Source organism: Falco biarmicus, chromosome 2 (genome assembly GCF_023638135.1).
Source record: "Falco biarmicus isolate bFalBia1 chromosome 2, bFalBia1.pri, whole genome shotgun sequence".
Classification (NCBI taxonomy): domain Eukaryota; kingdom Metazoa; phylum Chordata; class Aves; order Falconiformes; family Falconidae; genus Falco; species Falco biarmicus.
This window is the reverse complement of record NC_079289.1, coordinates 106,258,440-106,284,809: the sequence shown is the minus strand read 5'-3', so window position 1 is coordinate 106,284,809 and position 26,370 is coordinate 106,258,440. Positions and strand designations below refer to the sequence as shown.

Below are 26,370 nucleotides of genomic sequence, written 5' to 3'. Positions count from 1 at the left end.
GTTAAACAGATGTTTTGTGAACAGTGCTCACAGCCTTCATATTCTAATATCTAGTGTTGCCAGAGAATTGATTCTTAAAGAAAAAAAATCAAAGTAGGCTCAGGAGAAACTGCTGAGTCTGCCTTGCTGTCCCATGACATCATGAAGAACAGGAGGTGATGATAATGCAGTTTGCAAAGATGCAATTACCTTAAGTATCTATTGGGCAGGAAAAATGCAAGCTAATCTTATTACTAATCATTTAACAGCCTATGTATTAATCATAGATGTTATAGTTTAATGACTGCTGTTTGCTGTCTTTTTGTATTTCTATGGCTTCTTAAATTTTGCTCTTTGTTGCTATGCATCAATAGCAAACTAAATACTAATATGGTATTTTAAAGAAATACGGATCTAATTGAGTGTAACAGTATTTGGATATATAAAACACTTAATGGAAAAAACTACAAATATTTGATGCGTCATGAAACGACAAGAGTTTCCCCTAAACTTATTTGCCTATTTGCTTCAAATGCATTTAAAGGTGTGGATACGTTCATTCGCACAGATTATGACCAGGTTTAAGCTGGTCATAAAGTATTATAAAGTAAGATAATTAAAGAAGTATCTTCACAAGTAGTGAACTGAATAGATAACAAACCCTTTTTTAAAAGGCACAATTTAATTTAGTTCAATTGGCTTGGCCTGCTTGTTACGCCTGAATTTTTTCTGTTAGACTTTCAAGTATTTTCTGTAGATGAAACCTTCTAGTGTGTTGTGGGGTTTTGTGTTTTTTGGTTTTGGTCTTTTTTGTTTGTGGGTTGGCTTTTTTTTGTCATGGACTGCTAATTATACTAAATTTGTAGCTCAGAACTTGAGAATTTATAATTTGAAAAAAACCTGGCACTCTCATCTATGGGATACATATGCAACAGTTGTGTATTGAATGTAATGTTTTGTTGGGAATGCCCAGCATCCAGTTCCATACTAGAAAAGCTTTTAACAGACACACTTGCCCACATGGTATGAGATTATTTTTTATTATTATTCAGCTGTAGGTCTCAGTAATCACTAAAGCTGACACTTTGAGAACTGAGGGAAGTTTGGCACTTAACTCCTAGAATCCTTTTAATTCCTTTCCTTATGCACCTATTCTGAGCAGTGGCTTCTTGGGGACAAATCAATGATCTAGGTTCTTAAAGTGAAATGAGGTGATGGCTCTTGGATATAATACATGTTTCTACTAAACAGGCCTTGCTCCTAACCAAGAAATTCCCTAATACCCTGTGGGAAGATATATTGTATGAGGTCAACTGCTGTGACTGGTGTATGGATGAAAACAGTTTTGATAACCTGAGGTGTGTGATGGTGGATAAGTCCTACAGCAGTGTAGAAATATCAAAGTACTTAAACTTCTAGTGTTTTGTCTCAGGTGAGCATGCTACTTATCTAGGAATATAACTTCCCCTTCTTAATATCTTGTTTAAACATAGAGGAAGGCATTGCAATTCTCAAACTCATGATTGCCAAGTCCCAGTGCCATACTTGGCTAACGGGCTCAAGAAAAGATACCTACCACGGAGGGAGCTACCATAGTGCAGGACAGTGTGGATAGCCTGCTTGTCTGCTACAGCCTTTTCTTGCTCCCAGTGAGACAAGGCTGGTGTACAGTCCCAGCACAGCAGCTAGGTGCAGAAAAGTCCCTTGCCTTGTTGAAGTCATGTTCTGTACCTTGACTTTGCTGTTAGTTCAGGTCTGATCCTATGCAGATCAAACCCGATTATGAGATTTTTGCAGGAAAACATGCTATGGTTCATAAAGCACTCTGTACAGCACTTTCTTGAAACTTATTCTCATAAATATTTTCTCTTTGCAAATCTTTCATGGATCAGAAAATATATATAGTACTAATGTGAGATAAATAAGATGAAGCAATGACTTGATTGTAATTTCTACACTGTAAGCCCATACTCATACCTGTCACTTGCTAGTTGGAAATTAGAGTCTCTTGCTTAAGCAGTCCCCATTCCACCACTGACAGACAGCAGGACCTTCAGTTCCAAGCAATCTTAGAAAATGCTGGGTCCCTAACTAAATCTAAATGTAGCTGCAGTATGTAGCTAATCACTCTAAAAATGCCTCTTTCTTGCAGTTGTCTACACAGTGAGGCCAGTGAGTCAGCTCAGATGTGGACTGTGAATAACTAAAGTTTGGTGGGATGAAGCCCACACTGTATCTCAACAGTTTCTTCCTATACGTGGTTGTATACATGTGATGTGAATTAACCAATCATGCTTTACTTTCATATGACCTTATTATAAGGATAAATTACCCTAAGAGAAAAATATTCTAACTTATTTCTTCTCCCCTCAAAGGTCCTTTTTATTTTTGCTTTAAGTGAACTGTCACCAATTGTAAGATCCCATGTGGTTTGGCTTTTTGCACTTTTTTTTTAAAGTAGAAGGTGAAAGAGCAAAGCAAAAAAAAAGCAACAAATTTGCTGTTGCTTTCTCTTTTAATTGTGGAACTACTGCAGAAAGATGGTCACCCTATTGTACTTTTGTACTGAGATGTATGTGAAGTGTTCTACCCGAGGAAATTAAGTCCGTATATAATGGACTAAACTAATAGAATATAGTTTATATTCTTATATTTTTATAGTCTATATATAGTTATATATTTATATTCTATATATAGTATATATTTATAGTCTATATATAGAATATAATAGAATAAACTAATTTCACATCCACATGTATTAAATTTTACATACATTTGTGGCAAATACAGGTATCTTGGTAACAAATCCATGAAAATGCACTTGGAAAAAGGCAGTCAAATTTTGCTGAAAAAGAATAAGAGAATGGACTGAGCTTTCTCTGGATAATGATTGATGAAGAGTGTATCTGCAGTGACTAAAGACTTATGAACTGTTTCCTTCTAGAGAATAAAATAAGAAATAAGCAATTAGCAGAAACTATCAGAAGTACTTGAATTTATGCCTGTGGGATCCTGTTGAGGGACTATATTGATGTAAATAAAATTAGGTATGTGTGAAAATGCCTGCTGGTTTGGGACAGGAGAATAGGAATATTCCCTGCTCCCCTAGGCTGGCACACATTATACTTGAGCCATTCAGAGTCTACAGTTTTTGTCAAGTCTATTTGACAACATGCTAACAACTTACTAGCTGCCATATTATGTCTGTCTTAAAAGCATCTGGGAAATCTGTTCTGGTCTTCACAGCTACACCGAAAACTATTGATGAAGGGACTTAATTTGCCAGTCATGTCAGTGTTTGTCACTACTTATGCTTTTTTTTTATTAAACAGCTGAAATGATGGAACACTTTTGGTGTGTCTTTAGGCTGTGATGTATTAAAAAATTATACGTTGGTGTGTATACAAGACTCGTTAGAAAAAATGAAAACAGTCAAGCAAAAACACTGCTAACAGCTTCAGCAGTAGGTGGGTTTTTAAAGTTCTGGTTAAATAGTGCATATCCTGAAGCAGACTTGAGGATGTGTACATCTTTCTAACACATCTTAGTTCCTCTTACTTTGAATAGGCTCAAATAGATTCCACTGATACTTGGGTGTTACCATTGGCCTACCTGCTTGTGTCTACAGGGTTATTTATGCCCATGAAGAGTGTTATACTTTGGGTAGTTATGTATTTTTTAACAAACATAATTCATTGTTAGGGACCCTGAGATCCTAAGTATAACTTGCAAAATAAAATGCTTGTGTTCCATACCCTATGTTTTTGGTGACTTTTTTCTTCTTGCCAGTTGAGAAGATGCAGACTGTACCATGCTGAAACGCAAGCTTATCATGTCTATGGATACCAGCGCTAAGTTTCCAAGTGCATTGTCCTCATGCTTGGTGATGCCAAGGAGCTTGCATTGCTCACCGTGACAATGTTACTAGACCTCTCAAAAAGAGACAGGGGAAAAACACAGGTCTGACAGCAGTCTCTGTTCCTTTTAATGCAGGAGAAGGGAAGGCAACTATGTTAGCACTTTGCATGAGCCCCTAGGACAGTGCAGTTGTGCGCAGACACCTTTATAGAAGCAAGTGTCTGTCTGCTGTGATGAGCCCTACGATATATACCTGTAAAGTTCACATGATCAGAAGAGAGGAAAAGTTATTTAAGGAAAAGCTAAATGAATCTCAGGCTTTAAATTTACAATGTGCTAGATATCTAAAACAGAACTGATGCCAAAAAGTAGGTGTGTTTCACTCAAAGGAACGGAAAACTGTCAGGATTGTAATGATTTGATTTGGGCTAGGGGGAAGAAGTACTTCTATAGATTTCTTTTTTTTGACACTGACGTATCACTTGTATCAGTGACTAAAACTGTTTCATAAAAATGGATATTTATTTTCAAGTTGGAGACACCCTGTATTGATTTACATAATTCTAATCATATGTTTTCCTGCAAGGGTAATTATGAATGTTGAAGTGTTGCTTAGCTTCTAATGAGATTTAGACACCAAGCTACTTCTTTACAGCCCTGTTATCAGTGGCCTGAGATACCTGCCACATGTGCCAGGGCTGAGAAGATAACTAAGAAATGAATGTGTGTGTTACTTTGTGAAATGAATAAGTCTATGTTGTGGTTTAACCCCAGCCAGCAAGGAAGTACCACACAGCCACTTATCCCTCTCCCACCTCCCAGTGGGACGGGGAGGAGTACTGGAGAAAGTTAAAACCTGTGAGTTGAGATAAGAACAGTTTAACTGAAAAAAAAATATTATATAATAACAACTGCAATTAAAAGGGAGCTAACAAAAAGAGAGGAATAAAACCCAAGAAAAAATAAGTGATGCACCATACAGTTGTTCACCACATGCTGACTGATGCCCAGCCAGTCCCTGAGCAGTGATCAGCCCCTCCTGGCCAACCTCCCCGCAGTTTATATGCTGAGCATGATGCTCTAGGGAATGGAATACCCCTTTGGCTAGGTTGGGTCAGCTGTCCTGGCTCTGCTCACTGGCAGAGCATGGAAAACTGAAAAGTCCTTTACTTAGGGTAAGCACTACTTAGCAAAACCTAAAAGATCAGCATGTTTTCAACCTTATCCTCATACTAAATTTAAAAAAAAATACAGCACTGTACCAGGTATAGGAAGAAAATTATCCCAGCCAAAGCCAGGACAGTCTGTCTGTCGCTTACCTGCTTGGTGAAGATGGCAGCCTTTCATGTGGGCAGGTATTCTAGTTCCCAGTACATCAAGAACAAGCTGGTGTCTGAAACTCCACATCCCTGACTTTGAAAATCTAGACAAACTTTGTAGCCTGCTCTGGGGAAGGCAAATCCTCCCAGCACTGTATTCCACACAATGAAAAACTTACCTATGTTTTGCAGGACAAGGAACTCTTGCTTGCAGCTTCCCAGGACCTAGAATGGCACAGGTTCTAAGCACATAGAGGCTTTAACAAACCTTCCCAATAATAATCTATTCAGATCAATACTTGTCGTATGCATATATTTTTTAATCATCTTTTACTAATTGGCTATCTTGCTGCAATATGCAGGGAAACTATCAGATTTCATTTAAATTGTGTTTGTATTCAGCCACATGGCAAAATCCAGGTGTTAGTGATAAGTAATAATCTTTACTATTTAAATCAAAAGTGCCCAATGCTCCTTTCAGACTGTCTTCTGATTGCTGGGTTTCGTGCAAGTGTGGCTATTATGGGTCTATTGAGAGTAGTGTTATTCAGTAATAACCAAGTCAACTCCTTGTCCCTAAAGGTGCTTAGAAACATAATAGCATAACTAGTAAAGGCTGATGTACAGATGAAAAGTCAATTTCAGCAATAAATGAACTGATAAACACTTCCCATGGCAAAAGAAAAAAATAAAGGCAGGGACTGGGTTGGGACAAAGCTTCTTGTGTAGTGTCATATTCTGCATAACTGTGTTAGATCTCTGTATGAATGGTACAATACAGTACTTTTTACTGACAACTTCAATCATCCCCTGTTTTCTTTCTCTGTGAAAGTTGCAGTAATCCTAGAGATGGCTGTTTGGCTGGTGTCTGAGGACCTCTATCATCGTCTTTGCTAATTCACAAGATATGGGATGATTAATGGCTAAAGATAGATTCTGGCCTGTGTTTGAGAGAGGAAGAATTTGCTTTTTGCCTATTATTTTATACATGCTATCTATACATCTGTAAGTTTTACATGCTAATGCCTAGGAAATTAGCAAGAAGGGGACTCCATTACCAGTATTGTAAGAAGCCTGGCTAATAGATGAGTTTTGCACATTAGAAAGGTTGGGGCCAGCCAAGGTAAGCCACCTTAGACATTGTCTGCATGCTAATGGCTGTATGATATGATTTATACAAACTGTCTGCCTGTATACATATCTACCTGAAGTACAGCTACTTAATAGGCAAATGTGGCCCTCAGCTATTTTATGTAATCCTTTAAAAGGGACTTGGAACCTCTGGGAGTTTTTCACAGAAGAAAAATCACTTTAGACAAACTGTATTAAGACAATTAGACACACCCCCTAATGCAGACAAAGTATAAATCAATAATGAATGTGTTTTCTCTCTGCAGACTTGGTTATTAGGAGAGTGGGAGAAAAAAGTACCTATTAAGGTATGGAAGAGTTAGCTTTGAAGATATTAATACAGATATAGGCTGGCATATGATTTGTATAGCAGTTGGTTTTTGAATGACAGAGTTGTGAGCATGTGGAATTCCTTAAGCTGCTCAGGAGCGTGAGCTGAGCAATATCTGTGATTTGAATACTGGCTGAACTAAAGAACAATGTGTCTTCAGTATCATAAACCTTGGGAGAGAAGATGGCAATTTGCTTTTATCATAAATGAAGACAGAATGTAATTATGAAATCTTATCACAGTAGTATTTTTTTAGAAAAAGTAATATGAATCATCAAAAAAACCAAATTAAATTCAGTAGATGGACACAAATATGATGCAGTAAAACATCATCATCAGTAACATAATAGAGCAAAACATGACCAGCAGCTGAACCCAATCAAAATCTGACTGGATGATACAAAGGTCACTTGACAAGATGCATCAGCTTTGAATCAAAATGTGATTAGGAAAATTTAATACCTTTTAGCCTCTTACTGGTTACATTCTGAAGTGCATTACTGGAACTTGGCTTGGAGCACCCTGTGACATGAGGGCAGGTGAAAACAAATGGTGCCCAGTGTCCTGCATGCTGGTTACGCAGCCCCTGAGGCCAATATGCTCATACAGGTTTAAGACCAAGACTAATCTTCACAACACAAGCAGAGAAATATTTTTTAGCCAGTGGAATATTTTGGTAATTTATGTAGATTTCTATCTTGCTGTTATTTCATGATCGCTTTCACTTATGTCCTTGTGTCTTTATTTTGCTTATTTTCAGAGGCCCCCATCAGCCTCATGCTTGCCTTTGGGACTCTGATCAATGTTAAATGTTTCACATTCCTTTGTACCAAATGCTTCTTCGTGTTTTCTGCTGAATCCTTTATCTTGGGAAGAAAAAAGTCACGGTATGAAACCGTGATGGACATTTCTACAGCAGGCTTTGTGCATCCCGTTGTTCTCTCCTCACACATGCTATGCACATATGGCTGCTGTTGCCCACAAATCTAGGTGGATTCTAATGGCAGCGGACCCAGAACTTAGTTTGTGAAGTTCAAGAGTAAGAGGAATGGGATTTACCAGCAGGGAGCTTATCTTCTACCTAACATCTTCAAAACCTCCAGCTGAGTCATGGGTATTCCTCAAGATAATAGTACCCCTCCCTCGTGGCCCATGGGGGTGTAGCTGGGCCTGATGCTCTTAAGGAGAGAAGTCTTTGAGTTGGGTATTTTATCAGTAATTTCACTTCTAAATGACATTTTGCTATAACTTCTGTCATGACAGACCTAAAGGAACCTATTATTTCTGCATAATGAAACATCATTATTAAAACATAATGGAGACATAACTGACTGAAATAACAGCTGAGAACTTGGTTGTTTCTCCTTTTCTTGATGTGATTTCCACCCCCCCACCCCCCCGATTTATCTGTAGAAATGTTTTAACTAAGTTCCAAGTATTTCAGCTAAAAGCTATCCTTGTTTTAATGTTGATATCAACACATTTTGCTATGGAGCTGCTGTGTGACATCCAAAGATGGAAACTGATCTGTATGGATGGAGATGGTAGGTAGCACGTCTTAGAGCAAGTACTGCTGTACTCTTGCTTTCTTCAGCTAACAGGATGGTGAGACAAAGTGAGTTCATGTTCTCTGCAGTAGCCAACTAGAGCTGCTGAGGCTGAGGGAACAGGGCCAGAGCTGTGTGGTATGGCTGGTGTACGTAGGAGGGGTGGAAAGAACAAACCTGGCGATGTTTCCATTAAGGAAACTGGGGAGACCCAATCTTGCAGTTTTCCAGCTGCGAAAAGAGAACAGTCTTTGTCCGTTTCTTGTTGCTTCAACACAGCACTCTCCCCTCAACAGGCAGGCAAGCAATTGCTGATGAAAAGGTAAGGCTCACAGAAAATGGTTCACGACACCAAGCCAAGAGTGGTTTTTTTCTATTTCTCTGCCTACTTCTGACTAGGGTCTGTTCTGTTCTGCTTGAGTGAGGGAAGATGGGTCAAGGATTAAGGAGCTGATACACTTCATGAAAGGAAATATATAAGCACTCCACATCTGCAGATAGTCAGGTAGAGGTGGTTGAAACCTTGTCTGAGCATTTGTAAGGGAAAACAAGAATCAGTTCTTGGATCTTATTAAACTAAATAGATCTTTGGCCTCATGCTGAAGGGAGGACTAAATACAATAGCATGCCTTTTTTTTTTTTTCCTCTCCCTTTCTGGGTACCCTGTGAGGAAACAATTATTTCCTTCTTTCATCTCTCAAGCAGCACAGGGCAGATTTTGTGGGAAGGTTGTAAAAACCTAACTTGCCTCTATTTATTCACGTTGCATAGTATCTTAGCTGATTCATTCCAACAGACATGCTTACAAATCTAGTTACTATTCAATTGTGATAGAAAAATTGGAATTCAATTTATGCAGTTGAAATGGCAAATGTTGCTTTAGAATTAACAGTGGAGTCTTTGCTGCAAAGATGTTAGAATGTAAAATAGCCCACAGTTAATGTTTCCATACTTACCTTGTCTGCTACACAAGGTAGTCCATTCTGTAATTTTTCATTGGTAAATTATTTCTGCTTTGTAGTCCAGAAATTAGTAGAGAAAGCTGTAAAAAAAAATGAAGCTTGAAAACTTGACATCTCAGCATGTTCCAAGAAGAGTATAAAACATCAACTGATTTGCCAGCTATTAAGGCACAACTGCAGATTTCCATTAACACATTGAACCAGCTTTGCTACAGCAGCTAAAAGTCCCCTTCAAAAGAAGAAAGAAAAAATTCAGAGTAGGTCATTGCCTAAACACAGGGACTAAATTAACTACAAAAAAAAAAAAAAATTCACAGCTTCTTCCAGAAAGCTTACTACTCTGCATCACGTACTTTGTTCACACCGGATGAGTCTTAATGCCAAATATTTCTTGGTTTCTTGCTGTTTTCTTTGTTGTCTTCTAGAGGTATATTCTTGCACAAATGATCAACCTGTAAGAAGGAAATATTACTTCTTTTGCCACAGGTGTAGAGAGCAACAAATGAAAGAGAAGTAATTTAGGAGTTGGGTTGTACAGAAATTTTCACTTCAATGCTTTCACTTTGTAATACTTGATTTTAGAGTTATTTAACCCTGCACAAGCATCTGCAATAACAATATCCTCAAAGATTGGGGGAAGGAAAAAAGAAAAAAGTCTTCACACAGTTTCAAGATTTTTAACTCACTATTCATTTCACATAAACCCTTGGGCCTTCACATCTGTATTCTGGAAGGCTCCAAGAGGGCTTTCTGCTCCGAACACACGACACTGGAAAGCTGGGCATGTATTAGGGGCTGTGGTGGCACCTCTCAAGCTGCTGTGCTGCTGTTGTGCATTGCAAGTGCATGTCCTTCTCCCACTCTGTACAGTCCCACCTGCTTTCCTCATCTTGGTGCAGGTGATGGAGCTGAGCCTTGACACTGATGCAACCTCTGTGTTGGAGCAGTACACAGCACAGCTTAGGGCTTATAGGCACAAGCTTTATAGCAGCTAAGAAATTTGGCAACATGAGTGTCCGTGCAGCAGCTGACTGGGAGATAAGTACCCTGGAGAAGCTTTGTCAGTTAACCAGAAAAGACCTATTTGTCCTGTTGGAGAGGTCATTTGATTCAGGTTTTGGGAGCGTCACAGAAGAGCAGAAACGTGCATGAGAACAGAAAGTGAGGGTGGTGCTTCAGGCACCTGAGAAACACATGGGGAAGGGGAGTGGGTGCACGCGTTACAGATGGAAAGCTGTAGCTGTTTCCTGTGGAAGGGAGGCACAGCACATGAATTGAGATCCATAGTGGCCAGCCCACTCATCTCGGTGGATTGAATGTTTATGACTAAAACAGTGACAGGGTTATTTTGATACCTGAATTGCTCACTTACTATTCAAGGAGGAGTATGTGCACAGAATGAAAGGAATTGTGAAAGAGTTTATTTCTAAAAATTTTCAGGGAAATAAAAAGAACAAGACAGTGGACAAAGCACTCTCCATAAATCTGCATATACATCTTGAACTGATGTTTTCAATCCAATCTTTAATTGCAGGGAGAGGTGTGGTCCCCTTTCCTTGCAAAATATTAGTATCCTACATAATTCAGTGCCAGCCTTGGGATGTTTGTGCTGTTATGGACATATGTGTACTCTGGCAATAAGCCATTGTCACTCACCCAGTGGAGAAGAGCAGCATTTTCATCAGCTTCTCCTTCACTGTGCACTCTATCCTGTAATGAGACAGAGCTCCCTGGGAAAATAAAAAGGTTATGATCATGTTAACAAAATTTGAATTGCAGCATTATAGAGGAAGGGAACAAGCTGTGATTTCACATGCAGCTTTCATTCTTGCACTTCCCACTTTTGAGCATGTGGTGTTATTGCTTTGATACATTGGTAATAGGGGTATTTTTTCTTTTGTTCAAAGAAGCTTTATAAATAAACCCATTATCTTATATGCATCTCTAACAAGGGGTCTGCCCCTTGATTCTTCAGCACTATTGCCCTGCTAGGACTATGGCTCTTACTAGTTGATTGATAGCAAGGCTCTTAACCTATATGAATAAAGGGAAATGGCAGGAAAGGAATTGGGATGTACATGGCATTGTCAGGACATTATCAGAGAAAGTCCAAATAGGTACTCTTTTCTGATCTCAAAGCCTGGCTTTTTTCCACAAATATCTGTGGCATAAGCTTGTCCTTACATTAGGTTATTCTTGTTCCTGTATAATTTTGGCAGATTAACAACTCATAAACAAATGACTTTTCAGAAGTCTGCCTGCCAAGCCAAAGTAAGAATGAGACTGCAAAGATGCATCTCTTACTAATGGTCCTTTTCCCAAATGAACTTTCACAGGGTATTATAAAGAAAAGGTTTCAGAAAAAAAAAATTAGGTAGATTGCAAGAACTGTGGGAAACACTAGAAGGCTACACGTGTTTATCCCTACTGCCCCTGTAATTTAGCTTTCCGCAATAAGAAAGATCTGAAAAATAAGAGTTACTTTCAGATTTAGCTAAAAGTCGTGAGATGATCCTGTTTTTACATTCCTATGTTCATGTAGCTTTGATACAGTCTGCTTATTCTCTGCAAATTCTTGGATCTGTGCTCTATGCAAGTAGAGAAGTCTTCAGTCAGCTCTTGTGCTGTATGCAGTCTGCTATGGGAAGTATGCTACTTGTCATTACATACAAAAATGAAGCAACACTAAAGCAAGAAGAATTAACTTTATTGTATCTTTTAGGCTTTTTTGTTCACTTTGATGTTTATTCTGTGTAGAAAAACAGTGGCTTAAAAACCTTAAGTACAGCTTAAATTATAGGATGATGTTGCTGTTTCCCAGTCCCAATTTACAATTTTATTTTCTAAGGTAAAACAGCATAAAATGTCTTCAGAGTTAAACCAAAGGATTATTTACATGATCATGTATTTGGATTTGCTTAAGCATGAGAGTAAATACAATTTTTTCAAATAGAAACCTGACATGGTACAACAAAATACTGTCCTTGCCAAATTTTCTAGTAAAATGATAATTTTTTTTTATTTCTAAAAATCTAGGTATTGCCTGTTATTTCTTTGTTATCCTTCAGTAATTCTTCCTTAGTTAGTAAAATAAACTCTCCTACTTTTCTTTTCCAATGATAAACTTCTATACTGACAATACTTGTTTTAAGAGTTGGTTAATTTTTTTCCTTATATTTACAACCCTTCTCCTGTCCCTAAATAAACATACTGGATTTCAGCTGCAGCTGATCAGCGAGTTTGTTCATTCCACATCTTGTGTATGTTGAATAAGCTCTAAAGAATCTCACTAGTTGAAGAAGGTGATAACTGCTTTTTCTTTTTAGGAAAAAGGCATGTGTCTTGGCAAAAGAACGGGGATGGATAAGCACTATTTCTTCATTGGCTTTTGATTCTTTCCACAGATACAGCTCTGAAAGCATCACAGGGTTTTTTTTTATGGTATCTGGATAGTATTGTGGTATCTGGCAATACCTGGAGTTTCTGTTGGCTGTGTTAAGGGTTGTTAAGAGTGTGCCTGCCTCCTCCAGCACCTCTAGCCCCAGGGCTCCCTCCAGCCCCAGGGCTCCCTCCTGCCTGGCCACTGGTGCCCAGCGCGGTACCCAGGGCCCCTCTCTGAGATGAGGAATGTGGCTGCTGCCTTCCCCTTCACTGGTTCAAACAGTAGCAAAACTGAGCAAGTATCTCAGTGCCACACCGACAGGACATGGCCATGGCCATCATGCAGACTGCCACAGAGAAGGCGCTGCCTTCAGCAGCACCCATGTGCAGGACCCACAGAAACACAGACAGGCAAGTTCCCTCCTTGTCAGCTGGCAGGGACAGAAGGTCACTAGGGGAGACACACATCCAGACACGCACACATCATGTTTTACTTATGACTGGCCTTTCTTACACCACTTCTCTTATACCCCCTTCTGTCTATTCCCCTTTTGTTCCTCCCCATTCCCTAACCCCATATGTTCCCTCATCAGACTGCATATTCCAATCAGACCCCACAACATCCTTATCAAGTTGCAAAATGCTGTTTGTCTGCAGTTTCTTGGTAGACCACCAATTTGTGTGCCTGAGAAGGTGTTTTTTTGTGTGTGTCTTGCCATTATGTTTTCCTGTCAGGTTTATGTCTCTGTACTTTGTTTCTTTTCTTAGTATTCCTTTTTGCACTGGAAAAGTCATTGACCAGATACCCTTAAAAAGGCAGACACTCTCCTTCCACACATCCTTACAGGTTGTATTTAGCAAATTATAGCAAATAGTAACTGTGAGGTCCTTGTAAATACAGCCTCTCAAGGTTAAATAGCAGAATCAAGGAATTGCTAGCTGCTTCCTGCCACTAACATTGAGAATTTTAAACTTTTTTTTTTTCCTGATCAAATAGCTTTGATTTCAAAGTAGAAGTGGAGTTGGTCTATTAGTATTAAAAAGTTAAGAAGATACCCTACACACAGATCCTGGCTTTAATAGAGGGGTCTGATGGTGCAGTTCTTAAAGCAGAGAACGTTTTTCCAGAAGGTAGTGGGACGCTTCAGTGTCTTAGAGAGCTTCACAGGCCTTGGGAAGAAAGCCATATATTCCCATTAATTGTATGACATCTGATATTTAAGTTAAAGCTAGGGTTTTCAGCAGTGTCAGTGTGTTACCTTAAGTCCTTTCACATGGAGGCACAAGAATAAAAACCTACTGTCCTCCATCACTGTATGTATGCTGTGCTGTTTTTGGGGTGGGTTTCTTTAGGGTTTTTTTGTTGGTTTGTTTTTCTTTTTTTTTTTCTTTTTTTTTTTTTCCAGTTGTGGTATTTGTTACTATACTCTAAACACTGTCATATTTATACTTTTCAGGTCAAAAGGTGTGCTATGGTGACTTCAAGCATTCTTGTTACAAGTTAGCTTACTTCCAGGACTTGTCTAGACGTGTGGGCTTTCAGGAGGCCCGCCAAGCTTGTGAAATTGATGGTGGGGCTTTACTGAGCTTGGAAAGTGAAGCTGAGCAGCAACTAATAGAAAACATGTTACAAAACCTCACTAAATCAGGCTCCGGGATTTCTGATGGTGATTTCTGGATTGGGTTGTGGAGAAGTGGTGATGGACTAGCCAGCTCAAGTGCTTGCCCTGACCTCTACCAGTGGGCCGATGGAAGTATTTCACCATTCAGGTAAGTCTGTAAAACTGCTTATAGAGAAGGTTTCATGGAAAGAAATGGAAAGTGAAATGTCTGGCAAGTCTTCTAGAAAGAAGTTTTGAAAACTTGTTGCCCTATGAAGTTAGTAGCATTATTCCTTAACTTCTACAGATAAAGAGGAGCTGCCAGCCACTGTTTTGAATTTGAAGCTGTAAAGGGATGGCATAGTATGGCTTCAGCCTACAATTTTCTTTGTTCCCATCTCATGAGTTTGCCTCTGTATGGCTTTTGGCGACTTTTCTGCCACGCATGGAGTCTTTAGGATGTGGGCTGAGAGCCGGCAGACGAATTCTTCAAGACTCTGGGCAGCTTGAATCAGGGAGCTATCCACCAAGTGAATGAATGCATGTTATTTAGAGGAAATTGTTCTGTTTCTACCCTGTCCTTTGAAAAGCCTTTAATTTCCTGACTAAGTAAAAAAACAGGGTAGCAGCAGCTCACAGGACCCAGGGCAAAGGGACGGGTAAGAGTCAGGTAAGAAGGAAAAGAGGTAGCAGAGCGGTGGAGTGTTAGTTCCTCAGAGCTGCTTAAAAAAACCTCAGAGATTTTTTTAAGATACAGAGATGTGGAGCCCAGGTCCTAAACTCCTTTCACAGAAGGAGTTGTGGGAAAGGAAGCATATCTTTGAAGAGGATGGGGCCATTGGGACTGACACATCTTCACTGATGTAAACTCCTTTACTTGGCATCCTGATGAACCTTACCTTCAAAATGTGAAAGTTTGTCTTTATGTGTACCACTAGAAATTGGTATACAGATGAGCCTTCCTGTGGAAGTGAAGCCTGTGTTGTGATGTATCATCAGCCGACTGCAAACCCTGGTCTGGGGGGGCCATACCTTTATCAATGGAATGATGATAGATGCAACATGAAGCACAATTTTATCTGCAAGTATGGCCCAGGTAGGTGTAAATAAAATTATATTCCACAGGAGGGACACTTTTTTAGAAAAAGCAATTGCCTCTTCTTTTATTAGGGAATCTGCAAATGTCTTGCGGCCTGTGGTACTGATTGCTTTGGTCTGTGAGTGCCTGAGCTGACATTAACATGGGATGTAACTTATCAAATCTAGTGGTAATTTAAATAAACCTGTTTGTATTCAATAAGAATGATGGTTAGCTTCACTGCCATGCATTGCCCAGTTTACTTTGATTTAACTCATTCACTAGTTATTTTATTCTCCACAAAGTGTTTTAAGTGTCCACTTCCTATCTCCCTTGCTTGCTATCAAGTACAATGACCAAGACATCTCTTGGTCTTACTGTAAAACAACTACACTGTCCTTGTAGTTGCAGACCTCTACCATTTTAGACCAACTTGTGTGATGGCTGTTTCAATAAGTTTTGGCTTAAATAGTGAAGTCCAGAACAGCAGGAAGAAAATTCTGCATTTGTGAATGTAAATTTATACATATGAAAAGCAGATGCACACTAGTTCAGATGGTGACAGAAGAAGCCAGATCTTGGGCAATTTGGCTATACTTCCAGACATGACATAGGTTCTGTGTATGTCAATAGAGGAAACATGAACTATAAACTAGAACTTAGTGCAAACAGAAAAAGGACATGAAAAGTAAACTTTCAAGTTGAGCCTGTAACAGTTTCTAGTTTTGGTGGTACTTACAGTAAATGAAAACTTGTTTTTCAGCAAGATCATGCAAATATTTTCAAATAATTTATGACACGTCTGCTTTTCAAAAACTAAGCTGAAAGTAAGAATGCATATGAAATCCTACTCTTAGCAGCTATTTGACCTACCTAATTCTTCAGTTTGCTACCTGCTTTCTTTATGCTTATGATCTAGAAATAATCATACTCTTTGTAGAGATCCATCTGTCTGCAGAGATTCAGGCTATTTTCTTCCTGCAGTTTTGGTAGACAGTTTTCTCACTGTCTAATATCTTAATGGGGATATTAATGACAATTAATATTGCAAGCAAATATTAAATACTTGGAAGACTTGATATACCCACATATTTTACCCACCCACCCACTCACCCCACCCCACCCTGCCCCAAATCTGATCCTGCTTATAAAATTATTATTGACTATCACTATCTCCAGGAGCTCAGTTACCATCTTGGTCACATAGGCCATTCAAGGAACTGTGACATAAACAGTTTTATCACTTTTACAACTGATAACAAGTATTTTGAAATAAGAGAACACTAAAAATATTTTAAGTTGTTAAAATAACAACATTTTTATGTCAGACAATGCAGGTTTGATTAAAAGAGCTGGTTCAAGTATATTTCATATCTTTAAAAACAAACAAATTTAAGTGAAATAATTATTCTATAACAATGAACTGCTACCATTCTAGTTGAGATATAATAAATAATTTTTTTTTATATTGTTTTCACCATCTGAAAAAATGCTGGGTATTTTGGCTTGGCAGAAAACAAAATGACAACAGTAACAATGAAAATGAATTTGTATTTCTTTCACTATGTTGAAATATATTACTGCTGTGTAATGAGGTACATAATAAGGCAGACCATATATAGGTAGATTATTATTATGACTGACATTGTTATGCAGCTAAATATAGTACAACTGAATTGTAGCTATTTATTTTTCAAGCTGTTGGAATAGTGCTTTCTAGCAAAACAGACTATTCTCCAGAAATGTATTTTTCTATCACATGGAGGAGCAGATGTATAAATGTATATAAATAGGTGTATGGTATTTCTTTCACTACCTGAAGAAAGTACCACAGTGTTTGTAAGAAAATTACATTTGCTATCTAAAACCTAGTGAGACTTACAAATGACTTTTTTTTTTTCCTCCCGAAATCGCTGTAATAGCTTCAGCATCAACCATTTGCAATACAAAATACATCCATTTTACCAGGAGTATTAAAGTGCCACATGCAGATTGAATTTCACTTTGTTATCTGAGTATATTGTTTTTCCACAACTTTCCTGTCTCTTTAGTATATTGGTGTATGATACCAGTCATAGGCCAAAACACAGAGGCTGTAGGTGACCATGATGAAGTTGCATCTAATTGTATCAGCAGCAAATTCGGGGCAGTGCTCATTAAGCAGTCTTATTCAAGCAGCAACTACATTTCTGGTAGTCACATTCATTTTCCTAAGCCCTTTTTATAGTACCTCCCTTGACAACATTTACTGTTGCAATATTCAGTCTGGCTTTATATCATATTGATCATTCAGCAATCTTAAATTTAATTATGGGTTGGTAATTGCAACCACATTTAGTTCCTGTCCAGCTCCTGTAGTTTTGATTGTGCAATCAAATTAAAAACTCATCTCCCCTTCTGCTGACTAAAGCCAGCAACTCTGATATTTTGATGTCTTTACATATGGCCAAACATAACCAGTTTTTACCAGAGCAGATGAAATAATTGCCTTTGTTCTAGTAGGCTTTATTTCTTCTTTGATTTCTCCCAGCATTTTGGTCTTTCGTCAGGACCCTTGGAACTGCATGCTCATAACGCTATCATGCTAATATAATCTTACGTTAAAGTAATGTTATTCAAACAATCATGCAGGTTCCATTCCTATGCCCAGTATGAGGTAATTAATTCTGTAATATTTGTAAACATTTACGTGTAACAAGAGCCAAAAGTTTAACTTGCAAACCTCTGCAATCCAGCTCAAAGTGATGAATTGGTTCTCCAGTTCTGATGCATTACAAGAAATATGATACTATAATTCCTGTTTCGGTGATTTCACTTCCTTATGTGATGTGTTAGAATCCACGGCCCTTGATTTGTATTTTAGGGCTGCCTTTTGCAAAACTAGACTACATGAAGCTGACATCTAACCTCACAAACTTGCACTGTTTTGTTTTGCTTCATAGCCAACATTCTGTAAGCTTTACTTTGGAAAGGTGAATAAGACTATAAGTATTAAACAGAAGCACTTCTTTTCTTATGTTGTTTTAGGATCGTCTGCACAAATGTAACTTTGAATATGTTAGGAGTTTTATTCAGCCCAAGAAATTAAGGTATTCAGTAATTTAGTCGGTAACCTAGCAGAGGCCACCAAGAATTGCAACTAGAATAAACTATAGCCCTTTTCTAAGGAGCAAAAAAATATGAACTGGAAGTGATTTGACACTAGTTTGCAAATAGCCTCTGGTAAAAAGATTAAATGCTGAAGAATTAAACAATTATTGTTTTGAGGAGTGTGTCTGTTTCTCTGATACTGCATGCAAAATGATGAAAACACCTGTTTTATTACACAAATTTTTTTGTTCTTCAACAATCAATTTCAAATATTGATTTAACAGATAATGTCTTACAAAAAGAATTAGGAGACAGAGCGGAGCCAGATTACGGTAAGAAATTTTGAAACATTAAATTGACTTGCAATGGTAAACACATAATTGTAAGGATAGTTTACGAGAATTTACAAAATAACTCAAATATAACAGGCATAGTTTAGAACTGAAACATAGGAAAAATGAATTCTTCAGAGAGCAATATCTTCAAATATATGGCTTTTGTTCAGAACAGCACCATTCATAATTCTTGTTCCAGATGTAATCCCGATTTTGCAATAAAATTGTGTTTACACTTATATATCCAGCAGTTTAATCAATCCTGAAAATGCTCATTTTCCAGTATAAATTAAGATGTAATTAGTATTAATTTTTTTAACAACATAACAGCCATATTTTTTACTCATTATTTTCCTAAAATGTCTGATATCCTTTTCAGATACCTTTCCAACTGTGCCAGCAGGAAATCCTTACGACACGAGCAAACCAGAAGATCAGTATCATGTTATTGCTACTGAAACAGGTAATGTGGTTGTATGAATTGAGTGTTCTGGTAAAAATATTAACAGTGGACTCTGTTAAATGGATCTGTAGCAACTTCCATTATTGTCAATGGGAGGAAGCAGTCTGTTTTCCCAGGAAATGCCCTGGAAATGTATACTTTTGAATAACATTTCAAGAGTCATTCTCTTTGTAACTGTGGAAACAAATCATTTCCATGTCTCCCCAAACACTGAACCACATCTACAGTTTACCAGTCCTTGAAATCTGCACCGTTGTGTCTGATCCTGGTGAGTCTCTGTCAAGGTGCAAGATTTCACCAGTATGCACTCAGCTAAGGAGCGTCTCCTTCTAGGCTGTGGTAACCAGTGCCTTGCCCCTCTCCATCTCCTCCCCACCTCTTTCCCAACACATGTAACAAACATGTGATGCATATATTATCTTTTATATCTGATACTCGGTACTCATAACAAAGACACAAATGAGTCGTTCCCAATAGAGCATGAATTGTTCAGTTATCTGTAGAATAAGCACTGTGCCATAGCTCCCCAAGTACCCTGTGTTTAAGGAACACCACATGCTAAGAGGAGTTAAATTCTTTGCTGAGATTTCTAGTAGAGATGGCACTTCATATCTTGGAAATGGATACCTACTGCCTAGGAGTTTGCTGTAATGCCCCAGCTACTTCATTTAGCAATTTATGTCCTGACTGGAGGCCCGAGGTTCATGAAGAATTGTAGCATGGCCTCAATTCAAGGAATTGAACATCTCTCAGGAGCAACTCAGGATTTTACAGGATTACACCATAGGATTAATGAAAGCTGGTGCTCCGTTTCCACACTGTTTGGCTGGATTTGAGCTGGTTTTCCTAACTGATTTTCCCGTTGTTTGTAACCCCGGAGGAATGGATATACTGATGAAGTGTATTTTGAAAGGAATAATACTGTTTATATAAAACTCATGAACGAACCTAACCTGAACATTCATATTTATTCTTGCTAGTGAAAATATGTTCAAAAGAGGACAATGGATAAGAAAGTCTCCACAATTTGTATGTTAAATGCATACTGTTATAAAACATGGGCATATAGTTACTGAAAAATAGTCGGACCCTTCTGGAAGTTGTAGATCCCGTCTTGTACTGTAGGCAGATAACAAAGTCTTAGCTTGTACCATTTCCTACTCCTTTTATCCAGGGACCTGCAGGGGAGCACCTTTAGCTCACTCCTGATTAGTCAGGGGAGTGTATATTTGTCTTCTAAGGGGAACAGGGAAACAAGAGCAGGATTTGTTCCTCTTGTGGTCCTGCATGGGTGAGAATCCAACATGTAAGGGCAACTCAGTAGACAGGTTGTATGGACTGTAAAATTAATAGGCTGCGAAATGTACTCTGTTAAAATACTTGAAATTTCACTTACAAAATTGGAAATCTCTCATTGATGCATATATAAAATGTAGAATTTAAATCCTTAAGATATGTTTTGCATATTGCAGTGGAAGTGCTATTTTATTCTTGATATTGCTGAATCTTTTTTGAGCTTTTTGTATAGAAGGAATGTATAAATGTTCTTTTGTGTAAGAATGTATTTCTGATTTTTTACTCACATGGTTAAGAGTATTTCAACATGGGAGACATTAATGAGAACTTTTGTCTTGTAGGTATAATTCCAAACCTAATTTATGTCGTAATACCCACTATACCACTACTGCTGTTGATACTGGTGGCTTTTGGGACTTGCTGTTTCCAGATGCTTCATAAAAGGTAAAATATACTAATCCATAATGGTCTTATAATGCAGAATTCATATTTCCATTGGCAAGCTATTCATACTGAAAGACTGCTTACACCTGTCCCCAAATATGCAAATAAGCATCTTTTCATCTATTAAAATCCAAGTCATTTACAGCTGTTACAACTGAACATTCACCTTCAGGTTTTTCCACAACATGCTGAAATAGTTCCAGGTCTCTCAAAGTATATTACCATTTGGACTTCACCTGTTTCTGAAGAAGATATCTTTGCTGACCATTTGATAGGCTCAGCTATTGTCAGCACTTTTGCTTCATCTCTTCCATCATGATTACTACCTACACAGCATCTGGGCTATAGGAAATAATAGTGAGGTTCTCACTGATACAGTGTGAATGCAAGGACTCATCTCACTTTCTGACCAAAAGTGCAGTTTGTTCCAAGGATGAACCAAAGGGGTCATCAGCTGTTTGATACTGTTTCAGTGTGCGTACCATACCAGCAGCAGATGGGCCACTAGAGCAGACAAATTGAAAACAAAATGAAAAAACATGTTTTGAGCCACACGCCAGTGCAACTCCTTTGTACATCATATATCTGCTGAAGATGTATAAAGTATATAGATATGTGTACATAGATGTAGTATCAAACAGATGTGTTATGCAAATAGGAAACACTTCAGCCTATGAAACAGGATATGTTTTGGTCCATGCTTTAAAATTCTTTGGATTTTTTATCTTTCTTAAAATAGGATATACCAAGATATGACAACATATTTTTTTTTTTTCTCCCCTGATCTAGTAATTCTGAAACTTTCAAGGATACTTTTCATTCTGCAGGTTTTTTTCAGGAAGTTCTCAAGTTAATGTAATCCAGAAGAGTATAAACTGAAGTATATTTTATGGGTAAACACTATTTTGGTAAAATAACAAGAGTAATAAACAGAATCACAAGCTGTTATCCCTGTTGAAGAGCAGGAATATTAGTAAGAAATATATCACATCAGTGTTTTAGGAAATTAGAAAAAAATTTCCTCTTTTTAGTCTGTATTTTTTTTTGTCATTTCTGTTTAGCATTTTCTTCAAATGACTGAAATACTTTATTTCAAGTGAGAAAACATTCCAAATGCCAAGTCTGATTATATCTGTATGAGTGAGTGTACGGTGATGTTTGCAGCACTCCTTAGTAATGTGTCTCATTGAAACAAGTAACCATAAAGAAAAGATATTGTGAGGTCTGCATCATAAACTAGATAGTGTCTTTATTTTATGCTCTTTCCTATAAAGAAAAGGAAAATGTGAACTGTCCAACATGTCTTATGGTAGACAAATCTCTGCTTGTGAAAGTTTGTATCCAAACCTCAGCCCTGGCACGGTAAATGGTTGGAAACTCAAAGCAAAAAGTGTAATAAAAGAATAATATGTGTAAAAATAGCAATGATATAAGTAATCTAAATCTGGGAACCCTTATTATAATGGACCTGGATTTCCTGGTAAGTATGATATATGTGGTCATAACTTTTCTGGCAGCTCTTTTTCTCTCCAGAAAAGGTTCAGCTCTCAAATATTCCTAGGAAAACAGTGATTGATTCATGGCCCACTGAAATCAATAGAAATAGTAGTATTGACTTCAGTGGGCTTTGATCAGGCCTTTGAATGCTATAGCAGTTCATCCAGAAGTAATTCACCTGAACTTCCAAGATTTAAAAAATGCATGACACAGATATTGGAAATACATCTTGGAAGATTGTACTTTTTCTGTTAGCTGATTAGTTTGGTAGATTAAATGATACAAGAATCAGGGAGAAAATGGATTTGAATAAAACCAGGTAATTTTTTCAGAATGTTCATTTTGGGTTGCACCAAAGCTGTCAATTAAATAAAACAAATTTTCTTTAAAATTAATTTAAGTCAAAAGATGATATTCTGGTATCACCAAAAATGAAGTATTTTATTTTTCATCTGTTGAAAAATAACTTTGTTTTAAAAAAATGTTTCCCCATATATTTTAAATTATATTTCACATGTGATCTACCTTGCAAATTGTTTTGGTTCATCACAAATAACACAATTCTTGGGCAAAAAGCAAACTTAAAAAAGAGGCAACCACTTGAACTGATTAGATGGACACTGTAGAGCTTTAGGAAAGGGATTCTGTCCTGCTGGGGAAGGAGGGATCCCCAACTTCCCAAATGAACCTGACTTCTCATTCTTTTTTAGGCTTCCACAACATGGTGACCTTTCCTCTGAAAGCCACAATCCATGGCCAACCAGGACATGCCTAGCTTGAAAGGTCATGACTAATTTTGCCTGGCGTTGGGCTCTTAAAGGGTAGTAATAAGGCAAAACAAAACATCTTCCCTGTAGCTAGTAGAAATGATCAGCTCATTCATGCTTAGATGCTCTCCCTTTCATTTCTTCCAGGGAAGCAAGGAGAAACTGCTTCAAAGACCCATCTCCATTATCATCTGAATGCCTTGCAGAAAGTTTAAATTCCAACCTGGTATATTTCTCAGTTTCTATGATTGCATTTCATGGTTGAAACAGCGATATGCTCAAGCTATTTATTGCATCTTCCTTACCTTTCTTACCAAATCCTATTTCCTGAACCAGATGTATAGCTGTTGAAAATTAGCATAGGTTTGCTGAAGATAAGCTCATTTTATACAACTGAAGTTCTGATCCAAGTTATTAAAAAAATGTTCCTGCTGTGTGGCAAGGGCTGTCCATTCAAATTAATTTACAGAACATACCCGATTTTGCTGTATTAATCTGGAAGAAAGTAGTGAATCAGTTTTTTAAAGAAGTGCTGAAACTACTTGATTCATTGCAGTTGCTTTGTTTATAGCATTGTGGCCTGATCTAAAGTCCACTGAAACCAAAGGGAGTCTTTTCAATTAGTCCAATGGGCGCAGGTACATAATGCATTACTTTGTAGGACTTCAGAGGTAAGTCTGGAGAGACTAAAACCTACTGTACTGTCCAGCTCCCTCAAAGTACATTTAAAATCAATGCAGACTCGCTTACATTTACACACCAGGAAAGGAGTAAAACTAAATGTGTAGGCCTGTTGGGATCTTGACTCTCAGGTTTCCAACTTACAGAATTATGTAGGGCTGCTTCTCCACCTCTGACTTTCACTTAATTTGAAAATAACAACAGCGTGAAATATTCTGGCCAGAGACAAAAACATTTTGATAGAAATGCAGCTGCAGTAGCTCATGAACCACCTCTTCTACTCAGTAGACTGCAGCGTGCTGTCATCTGCCAGGTAAGTGAGGGAAAGTGGTGTGTTAAGGCAGCCGTAGCAGAGATGCTGCTTCAAGTTACAGGGTACCTCAGGGCTTCCTGTAAAGATTAGAGTGAACATTTTTTTCAGTATTGCAGAACAGGTACTTTTGGAACAAGTTTTTTGCCTTTTATTAAAAAAAACCCACCACAATACAAAACCTGCTATTGACAGTTTTGAATGAAAACTAGGCTTAAGGAAGCTTTCTACTCATCATTCATTGCTAGGAGTCTGATTCATGTGCCATTACTTCATTAGAAGTAGGTCAAGCCCTGAAGGGAAGAGGCTTTCTGGCGTACCAGTACCCACTGGCACCCATTGGTGTATCGCGGTCACAGGGGTGCAGCTCCAGGATTCACACGGGCAGGGTTGTGGTAGCCCCTCGGGGTGGGTGGGCTGCACCTTGAGCATGTTGGTGTGGGCCTGGGGGCATGTGTGCTCCTGTCCCTTATCCGTTCCCCCAGACAAGGGAGGCAGCCAGCCTGTCGCCACCCTGCTTGGTGTCCACACCCACCTCTGAAAAGACCACTCTGAATGAGTAGGTGCAGTTGAATGGGAACTGAAAACAATAATTAAAAAAAAAAAAATGTGGACCAAGTCAGTTCAGTTCCTGGGAGGAGCACTGCTAAGCAGGGTGGTCTGGTAACTTTGGTAACAGTTGTTCACCTTGTCCCGCTGCTGTGGTGTTACGCTTACTGCAGCATGGGCACGACCCTTTTGTGGATGGGGAACCTATGTTATGAAAGCAACAAAAGGTGGCCTTTAAACAGGGAATGAAATACCCAGGTCTGATCACAAACCTGAATCAGGACTGCAAAGGCACAAATGCACTGAAAACAGTTTATATTTTTATTTTTCAGTAAAGGAAGAACAAAAACCAGTCCAAACCAGTCCACACTATGGATTTCAAAGACGCCTAGGAAGGACAGTAGCATGGAGGTATAATGATTTACTGACTGAAAACAAAGCAAAAATAACATTTTGCAGTCAGGCTGTATTATAATGTTATCAGAGAACATTAGCTTGGAATGGCTTGAAAATGCAAAGGATCTACAAGAATGAACTGTAAGCTCCCCCTTGAGGTGAATGTTCAGATCATTTTTATATAATGTTTGATTATTAATTCAGTAACAAAATATGCCATGCTAAATAAAGGGTATGTGTTTATTTTGCTAAAAGTTGTAAGTTAGCTAGTTGTGAGAGCAATGAAATGAAGAGCATTTGAAGTTTTTATGGGGAAATATGTACAATGTATATCAGTTTTAAGACTGTTTGTAGTTAAACAAACCCTCTTTGTTTTCTTTAGTCTCTCATGCATTGTACCCTAGTTGATGTACTGTAAATGGAACTGACAATTTTACAGTGTAACAATTATTTATCTTTGCATAAATGTTTTATACAAAATATTTGTTTAGTATTTATTTGCACACTTACAGTTTTTGATTCTCAGACACACATTGTTTTATTAAACATTAACATGGTTGCTGGCAGAGATAGCTGCAATGTTGTGACATTGATCTGATGTGGCAAAATTCAAGGATTCATAAAAGTAATTTGATGTCATATAATGAATCCATTTTTCCAGGGAATGATCATAAGTTTTTGACATAATGGTCCAAGGTCAACATAAATAACTTGGCGAGTGATACCTCGTTAATGCGCTGTCGTTTGAAAGCAGTCGTTAGTTGTTTAAGTAAAATATTCTTTACTTTTTCTGAGGAAAAAAAATAATATCACAGTGGACAAGAGTTTTAAGATTAAAATTACTTTTTTTCAGTAAACCTATTTAAAAAATGCATTAAAGATCATTTAAATATAGCTCATAGTTTGTTAGGAATAATGTAAGGTATCAGAGTGAAGACAAATGGCTTTTCTTGGAAGTGGCACTAATAGATTGATCCCAGCATTACTCAGACTATTAGCTAGAAAAGCGTTTATTATGTTAATTGATAGACAGGTTTAGATGTAACCCTAATGCATTTAAAGTCTTCTTTTAGAGTTATTGTTAATATCATTAATGTCCATTCTCTTTGGTTCCATAAGAGCTTTCTGTGCCATAAGAATAGTTTCACCAGCCATTAGGCGCAGATCTTTGCGTGGTAGCAATAGCACTCTGATTTGTTGATGACAGCCTGGTGCAGTAGTGGAAAGTTAAGGGATTTTCCTGCAGTTTCAGCAAGAGTTCAAGAGCATGAGTTCAAGCTATTTGGCTTTACATTAACACAGATTCAAAACTACTACTGTGTGGAAGCTGGGGAGAGACGAACAGAAGCAAAACT

At 37.9% G+C, this 26,370-nt stretch overlaps 1 protein-coding gene across 10 annotated transcripts in view; it reads left to right on the top strand.

Moving 5' to 3' along the window:
* CHODL (chondrolectin) overlaps positions 1-26,370 on the top strand; it is a 45,299-nt gene that overhangs the window by 2,653 nt on the left and 16,276 nt on the right. For 2 of the 10 annotated variants that reach the window (XR_008820270.1, XR_008820271.1), the window contains exons 2-8: positions 13,966-14,278; positions 15,048-15,205; positions 18,562-18,609; positions 18,992-19,075; positions 20,713-20,815; positions 23,227-23,305; positions 24,952-25,030. Coding sequence is in view for 7 of the 10 variants with exons in the window: in XM_056329067.1 (XP_056185042.1) it covers positions 13,966-14,278; positions 15,048-15,205; positions 18,562-18,609; positions 18,992-19,075; positions 20,713-20,815; positions 24,952-25,036 (791 nt within the window). In the remaining 3 variants the exon portion in view is untranslated. Of the gene's footprint in view, positions 1-13,965; positions 14,279-15,047; positions 15,206-18,561; positions 18,610-18,991; positions 19,076-20,712; positions 20,816-23,022; positions 23,307-24,951; positions 25,496-26,370 lie in introns of those variants that run through there. The other 8 variants (XR_008820272.1, XM_056329068.1, XM_056329072.1 and 5 more) reach the window with 8 other exon arrangements.